Source organism: Sinohyriopsis cumingii, chromosome 2, assembly GCF_028554795.1.
Source record: "Sinohyriopsis cumingii isolate HCF-2022 chromosome 2, ASM2855479v2, whole genome shotgun sequence".
Lineage (NCBI taxonomy): Eukaryota > Metazoa > Mollusca > Bivalvia > Unionida > Unionidae > Sinohyriopsis > Sinohyriopsis cumingii.
In genome coordinates, this window is record NC_142962.1 from 140363040 (window position 1) to 140372195 (window position 9156).

The following is a 9156-nucleotide window of genomic DNA, read 5'->3' on the forward strand; positions in this document are numbered from 1 at the left end:
AAATCATCATCAAATCCCTTTTTGACAGTGGGGCCCCGAGTGGCCGAGTGGTCTAAAGCGCTCTCCGTTACGGATCACTGCCATCTCACCTCTGTCTGCGTGGGTTTGAGTCTCGGATTCAGCGAATGTGGGTATGCGAGAAAGCTTGCGAGTAGCTTCTTGTGGGTCGGTGGTTCTTCCCGAGGTTTTACTGGGTTCTTCCTCCACCATTAATACTGGCCGCCATGCATAGCCTATCGTGTGCTGAAAAATGGCGTTAAACCCCACAACAACTTTTTGACAGTGAAGCAAATCAAACAATATAATGTGTCTCCAAAGACAAATTCTAAACAAGTGAAATGTATGTAGATTTCATTGAGAAGAATATTCTAAAGCATACTGACTCAGTGATAAAACTAGTTTTATATAACTATCCTAAGGGAAATAAAAACATCAGATTTATGTTTATAATATAACCAATCAAATAATCAAAATCACTTTTTTTAATTTCTTCTTGTTATATGACACAGGGCACACAAAGACAAACCAATCAGTACTTGGATACTCTAATGATGACAAACTTATCATAAATGCACTCAGTGATGAACAACCAAAGTATAAATTAATAACAGATTTATTCAACACAAAAGAAAATTGTCATGATAGTGCATATAAACATTTTACATTCGAGGCTAAACTCTTTAGGAGCAAAATTCGTAGAGATGGTTCAACCTTCCGTGTTCTCTGACAAATGATTTTAACTTTCGGCTTAGCAGATGGATTTACAATTTCAATATCACCAATTGCTGGTTGTTCCGCACACAATTCTTCAATGTCAAGGGCATCCAGGAAAGATAAATCTACATCTTTTTCTTTTTGGTCCTTTTCACCCTCTTTTCTTTGCATAGAAGTTGTAAATTCTGTACACCATGATGTACTGTTGTTGTTCAAGTCTGAAAGAGAAAAAAAGTATTTGATTATCAAATTATTAATAAAGTGGTAAGATGACTATAAAAACCAATAATAAACCTTGCAACTGATCAAATACACAAAACTCTGGAAGTACCTAGCATTCTATCTGCAATACTTTTTAAAAAAAAATTCAATCTAGCACAAGTGATGCCATGATGTCATTTAAGTCAAGGGCATATGGTTTGAGACTTCCATATGTTCTTTTCTTCATTAAATACATTCTGTGGTTTCTTCCAATAAATGTTTGCACCACAATAAAAAGAATAATACACTTGTGATCAATATCAATAAAATTTATTAAACTTATCACATAATTGATATCTTTTGTACAGCAAGTCTAGGAAATGGTATCAATTATTAATCTTGTTTCATTTGACATGAGATCTACTATAAAATCACTTGCTTGAAAACCCATACAGGACAGCAGTAATTTAATGATGAACTTGGAATATTCTCTGAAAAGTATACTTAAAGAAATAAAAGAAAGAAAAAATTATGGTAATTACCATTTATCTCTTCTTTCTTGGTACCTGGCAGCAGAAAATCATTAGAAAGAATGTAGAAATCATCAAGGATATCATCTTGATTCTGTGAATCGGAGCTCTGGTTCAAACTATCTGGACACATGATCTCATAGTGTTCATCCAGTTCATCAAGTGTAACTAGGAGCTCAAAGTCAATGGCATATCTGTTCCTATAAAGAAATAAAGATACTTCATGAGAAACATGAGAGAAAAATATTAAAATAAAAATTACATTCTAAGCTTAATGAAAGAGCAACAATCATGAATAGAACTGATATTTTACAAGTTAGGGCATCTGTAATTCAAATTTTCTATATTTAGTTTCATAAAAGATTTCAACAGTGGGCTGCATTTCATTTAATATTAAGGCAATTAAAGAACCATACCAGTGAAAAAAAGATGATTTAAATTATTTATGCTGTAATCAGCCAGGAGGTTGTACTTAACCTCATCACATGTCCAGAGTAAGACTCCAGAACAGCAACAGCAAGCATAATATTCCATCCCCCCCACCACCTTTCAACTTCATTTAAAAACAAAACTCGGTTATCTTTGGAATGAAGATTACATTTTTATTTCAGTGATCTTAAATTTAAGATTTTGATGCATAAATACTTGCTCTAACAGGCAAAGAAAATGTATTAAAAAAGTGAGATGAATTAAATGTGTTCCTGAATTAAAGTTTAATCTACTTCTACAAATGACAACCTATTATCAAAGTGGATCCCAAATTTGTGTAGTGATGACCTGCCCACTTACCCCCTATTGCGATACTCAATGGCTCAAAACGTGCCTTATCAAAGAAAAAATGTATTACTATTGTATCCCGTTTTTAATTGTAGGTGCAATGTAAATTACAAAAGCAATAATTTATTTTCAGGATTTTGAGAAAATAATTTCTTTTTTAATTATCAAAGTGATACTTTATAATTTTTGCCTAATGACCATTTATGCTTTTGTTTGCTAGTATATAGTTCAGTGAATTAGGAAAAGTGATTGTCCAGCTTGTCAGTGATATAAAAAAAAAATGTATAAAAGTTACATTTTCTTAAAAAAAAGTACAAACAAATTAAGGAAGCGACAGTGGAACGAGTAGAGAAAAACATCATATGTAAGAACTGACTGAATGAATAAACACATAAATGAATACACATAAAACCGACAAATGTGTAAGAAATACATGAATACACATAAATATAAGACGTTATATTCCCCTACATGAATAGCAGAAACTGTATCGTTTGGTACAGAAAACGTGACATTTAAACGAGTAGCGAAGCCACGAGTTAAAATATATAGTTTTTACTAATACAAGATGAAATATATCTGGAATTTGAACTGGAAAAATATAATTTTACTATATACCAAACTTGCAACAGAACAGAAGTTCATAAGATTATGGTCTCACTGGATAGTTTCGTATTTTGACACCCCCCTAATTTTTAAGGTAGAAGGCGTGAACCTAATTATCACAAGCCTAGCATTTATAAATTCACACATAAGCTAAATCTATAATGTGGTTCAGATTTACTTTGAGTTAGGCTTGGAAATAGGTTGGCTTTTTGGTCACTGCCTGTCACAGTTAGATTTGCATTGGAGATCAAATGCGTAACTTGGGCTGCAAATGAGCTGTCGACTTGGCTTACGTATTTTTGTGTGTCTGCTACAGAGGTAAATATCTAAAAATCTAGATGGTTGAGGGGTGATGAAAAGTATGCTGATGTGTTATAGTACTAGTGAACTTTATTCATGCATAAGGCACATACTGATTCTTTTAGCTGCCTTGTCACAGAAAAATATTCAAAATAGCTATTTCTTGTCAAAAATGAATGTAAAATTTAGGGGTTGGTAACAGTGTTGGTTCAGTATAAAAACCACCAGTTGCATCAGGAATTAACCTGATTACTGCAGTCAAAATCTCACATGTATGCTTTCTACAAAAATCATTAGTTTGTTTTTATTTGTATCTTCAGTGTAAAATTATTCTCATTTTTCTGTAATTGGTCATCGTCGGATGAAAATTCACCAGATAACCTGTCCAGTGAGACCTGTACTCACTTTTCTGCTTATCACCCCACCCCACTTTTCGTAAATTCATCTCGCTTTCATCGGTTGATCATATAAATATCAGTTAACCAAGAGAACTGTAGGATTGGGTTGACTAAATCTGTCGCAGTAAACTATGACTTATCATTCTGTAACCTATTTGATCATATTTGACAAGAATGCAAAGCCTATTCAGCAATGCACACAGAATGTATTCAAAAAATTTTCGTTGTCAATCAAGTAAGGGGAAATAACTTGAAATACAACCGGCGTAGAGTCAAATTTCTTCTATGCAAATTAATTTCCATGTCTAAAAACTAATGTTTTTATTTACTAAAAAGTGTTAATTTTAGTTGCTGCTCGTATAACTTGTGTAGGGACACATAATCAAGCTTTGTGTGGCATGATGTAGAATCTTGTATATTGACACGTAAAAATAAAAGAATATATTTTCACGTATGAAAAAATAGGAAGGAAATAAAATACGTTTCACCAATACGATTCTACATCATTTACAAACATATAATAAACAAGAGTGAACAAATATATTAAAAAAATAAATGTAAGATTATAAAATCAAAATAATAACTTACCAGTGGGTATTCTCAATGTGATCCTTCATTTCGCATGTGGCCATTTATCTCCGGTTAAATCAGAAAGTAAGGAAAATCTGAGACAGCAAATGTCAAGAATGAGAGGGTTCGCCTTTAAATGCTGTTTAAGTTTCCTCATTTGAGGAAGCTATGAAACAATTCCCTTATTTATACCTTGCATTCGAGTGCACAGAACAGTAAGCTTTCAATAGATCAGACACTAATCTCCCCTAATTACAACTCAGTTTCAATAGTGCGAAGACATAATGAGCGTGGACATTAAAAGAAATGAGCTTACTATAGTAAGCTGACAAGAATACACTACCAAGCTGTAATTTAGAAAGTTTTACTTACTGCTGCTACTTCTAATTAAAATAATCTCTCTCTCTCTCTCTCTCTCTCTCTCTCTCTCTCTCCATCCATACTATCTATCTATCTATCTACCCATCCATCCATCTATCTGTCTATCTATCTATCTATCTATCTATCTATCTATCTATCTATCTATCTATCTATCTATCTGTGATCTATGTATCTATCCATCCATCTGTCTATCTATCGATCTATCGATCTATCTACTATCCATCCATCCATCCGTCTGTGTATATATATATATATATATCGATCTATGTATCTATCTATCCATCCATCCATCTATCGATCTATCAATCTACTATCCATCCATCTATCTATCTATCTATCTATCTATCTATCTATCTATCTATCTATCTATCTATCTATCTATCTGTCTGTCTGTCTGTCTATATATCTACCTATCTATCTATCTACCTTAATACTACCTGTCTAATTGTAAAGCACATAGTTCGTCAAGAAATTAAATTCAACCATAACATTTAAATTCTAAGAGAAATCTACTCCCAGTAATCTAAATATGGCGGATTACCCGTTAATATCAATTTTGGGATATATTTTTCATCAGAAATTATTTTATTTCCAATCCAAAAAAAAAATTTGATTTAAAAACATTGTAGTGCAAACCTGATGCCAAGCCAAATTCGTTTAATAACCGTATTTGTTCTCCAGTTACAAAAGAGATTCGTCTAATTTCTTAGCCGTTATAGCCCCATATGAGAATTAGTGATATAATTCGTCTCAATTTAAAGTAATATATCTCAATTTGAATATCCTCTAAGGAACACACACTAAATTTACAGAAATAAGAAGGATATAGAAATACTAGAACCAATGGCAACATGTATAAAAACTAAGCAAAATATCATAGAATATCGAGACAAAAGAGAAAGCATGGGAAATAAATAATAAGTAAAATGTGTACTATATAACAAAATATATTGAGGTTTAAAAGATCAACAAAAAAATAGAATTAGAAGATATAAACTAAAATTAGAAGATATAAACTAATATTAGAAGATATAAGCTAAAATTTTAATTTGATCATATAAACTAAAATTTAAAGATTATCAATTAATATTAGGACACATAAACTAAAATTATAAGAAAATATGGGGAATGAGTTCGAATATAAAAGAGACCCACAAACAATCGCAAATTGTTAACACAACTACCTAGTGTGTGGCCAGTGGGGTGAATAACCATACACGAGACTGCTTAAAATCTGTTTTGGGGTTTGAATACGGAAAAGGAAATCCCCCTCGATGGGCTACATTATGTGTCTCTCAGAGAGTGAATTTAACCATGTAACTGGGATTTCCTTGTTTTGGTTCAAACCCCATATTAATTATTTTTCTCACCCAAATATTTCCACGCAGATTAAAGAAACCTTCGCTTTTGCGATCTAGAGCATTCAACATACACAATATCCATCAGCTACTATTATTTCCTCCAATTTTTTTATATGGACCATTCAATCTTATATTGCTTCATGAAAATATAAATGAAACTATAAATAATTATATCAGCTGAATCCAACTATATCTCCTACTCTTACAAAAGGAGGTGAAACGAAACAATGTATCAGTTATAATGTATTTTTACTGTAAGTATTGAACAACGGGAATCTCCAGCTCATGCGATCGTTGGTCAAGCACTCGGCAATAATACAAATATGTTAATGAGGGAAGTAATGTGAGTTGTCGATCCAAAGCCCACAAGTTCTATAAATAAGCAAATAACAACATAAAAAAAACCAAACATTTCATACTTTTCATGTATCATCACATTTTTCGTTTGTGTTGCACGATAAGTTTAATTCAACTAAGACGGATTGGGGTTGTTGGCAAAGTTTGAAGAAAGCAGGTTGGACATAAAAATATATATGGTTGTTTCTAGGATTGTGGTAGTTCTTAAGAGAGTGAAATCATTGCTCATATGTCCCAGGTGTATCCACATGAGTTACAGGAGCAAGACGGAATGAATGGTGAGGGTTACAAAAATCACTGGGGCTTTTTGTTCTTATTGCATGTGTAGTTACAAGACACCTACATGTAAATATGGGATTAGCGTACATCCTTCGGTTTTGCTTTTATTTTATAATTTAATTTAGGTCTCAGAATAAAATATTCAGTTCTTCATTTATTGCGGAAGATAAAGTTTATTTCTTTAGTTTGAAGCTTGTATTTAAGCATTAAGCTCCATGATAATGGACTTGAGAAATATTCTTATTTTGTGATTAATTAAATTTTTGGGTCTTCCCAATGCTGAAAAATAAGGACGGTCATCTCCTCTCTCTCTCTTATCTATCTATATGCGGGAGGTCGCGGGTTCGAACCCCGATTGAGTCATACCAAAGACTTATAAAAATGGTACTAACAGCTGCCTCGTTAGGCGCTCAGCGTTAAGAGGTTAGTGTTAGGACTCGTTGGCCTGGAGTCAGAATAAATGACTGGGTAGTACATCATGCTACATGTCTGCGTCATGATGTCCCAGTGCTAGGCATCACTATAAACTGCCATACTGCGGACATCATAGCGATATGACTGAAAAAGTGTTAAATCTACGTTAAAAAACCAAATCTCTCTCTCTCTCTCTCTCTCTCTCTCTCTCTCTCTCTCTCTCTCTCTCTCTCTCTGTGTGCAGTCTCCAATGTAAATGCATATTTGTCTCCATAAATTCTGTTTCTTGGACACTGCAAGCATTGAAATCTGTTATTTGTTCAGGACGATACTAGTTCCTATATCTATTCATGTGTTGCAGATTGTAACGGCCCTCGTCCCTGTTCAGCGTCAGTTTCTGCACGAAATGTGTTGCAAATTGTTACGGCCCTTGTCCCTGTTCAGGGTCAGTTTGTGCACACGGATGTAGATCGATTCTCAAACCAGGCCTGTTCTCAATCAAGGATTTGTAATGGGTTACAAGTTGCAGTATGGACAATGAAAACTTTGTGGATGTGCTGTGCTACTTCTTATGAGCTTAGACTTGGTCTTCTGCTTGCCACATATCTGGGACAATCTGTTATTATCGCTCAGCATTCTATCGAGTGATGTTAACTGTAAGTACAGATTAAATCAGTCTGCTGATGAAGTCTTTAATACGAGGACGAAAGCTTCAGGTTAGTTTTCTCTATAATATTTGTATTTGAATAGTTAAAACAATGTCAAATAATAATAATAATAATAATAATAATAATAATAATATACTTTATTCAGTAATTTAGGCCACCGGCCCATATTACAAAATGCAATACAAGTCAAAATAATACGCCATGGTTTAAAGAAGTTAAACATGGTACTCATCGTGGGTATAAGTACACAATTTGCAATAATCGGTGCATTATTTTATAAAGATGCTACTACCTCTAAGTATAGTATACACCATTCGTTTGAGTTATCAAAGAATGTCTAAGACGAAAAGCCAAGTCGATGTAGTAAGAAAGATTTCTTATATTTGATATATAGCTCTGACTCATTAGGGATACAAAAATTTCGACAGACTGAAAGAGATAATAAACTTCATTGGAGTATTTCTTTCTTACATGGTCGTAAGCTTGACTAACACAAACAAATTGAAATTCATCTTCTAACAAATAAACTTTATTTTTCCAGCATAGTTAACAATGTCTATTATTTCTCTCATTCTTTCTATGCCTACATGTCTCTATTTTCAGCGTATTTACTGAGCATCTAAATTTAGAAAGTAATTTCCTAATAAAATACGATAAACCACATGAGATGTATTTTTCCGGTCCTAATTCAGTTTTATACACGCTATAGTACCCACATTTATGTGAGTTGTTAATATCACTTTGCCAGTTTTGTAGTGTTCAATCCTTAATTCTTTGCAAAAATAGTGCGAAAAATTGTTTTTCGTCTCCAACATCTTGATTTAGCCAAACATACCCAAAACTGAAACGAAATAACTTGTCTTTGACTTTGGTAGCCCAGGTGACCACGGTTAGTTTCATCTAATCTTTTCAACATTAAAAAGCATAGGTGTGGGTATCGAGTTGAAGGCATTTTTACGACCTTCAACCAATATTTAATACAACCTAAAAAGTACTAGGTACAAAGTGGGTATCTCCCGCACTCCCCTAACACAATCGCATTATTGGTATGCTTAAGAATACCTAAAAAGGAAGTCATATCTGGACTTGTCTCCTTTTCCTTCATATCTGAAGAAAGCAAGGTGGATGTAGGACATACTAATGTGCTATGTGAAACTACTGGTGCTAAAAGAAGAGTTATTGTTCAGTGCGTAATTCAGTTATTTTATGATTGTTGTATTCGGTTAAAGTTATTGACAATTTATCCAATAGAGCAACGCTGTGCAGAAATAAAGTGAATAAACATTGTTATGTTTATATGTATATTTGAACAGAATTTCAAAACCTTTGAAAGTCAGAGAGGCCCAAGTGGGTCTAAAATTACTTACCTGTCTAACATAACTTATTAACGGTTGACTAATTCATGAAGCAAGCCTATGTAGCAGTGTCAACGTTATAGCTTTACTTATTTGACCATATGCTAATGACAAGTCTTTTTAAAGATGAGAGAAAAATTAATATGCACAGTTTCTTCTTCGTGAGTTAATCAAGATGCTGATGATGATAAACCCAACAGATAAAAATATGGCTTCAAGGAAAGCAAGAAGCACAGTCGAACAGA

The 9156-nt window shown here is 33.3% G+C and overlaps 1 protein-coding gene across 1 annotated transcript; it reads right to left on the reverse strand.

Annotated features, from left to right (window-relative positions):
• Positions 1 to 597: 597 nt before the first annotated feature.
• On the reverse strand, positions 598 to 3764 carry LOC149805945 (uncharacterized). Its single transcript, XM_089937119.1, has 3 exons — positions 3534 to 3764; positions 1458 to 1645; positions 598 to 932 (listed from the first exon to the last, which is right to left on the reverse strand). Exons 2-3 carry the CDS (start codon positions 1576 to 1578, stop codon positions 637 to 639), a joined length of 417 nt encoding a protein of 138 aa, XP_089793245.1. The 5' UTR covers positions 1579 to 1645; positions 3534 to 3764; the 3' UTR covers positions 598 to 636.
• Positions 3765 to 9156: the final 5392 nt, after the last annotated feature.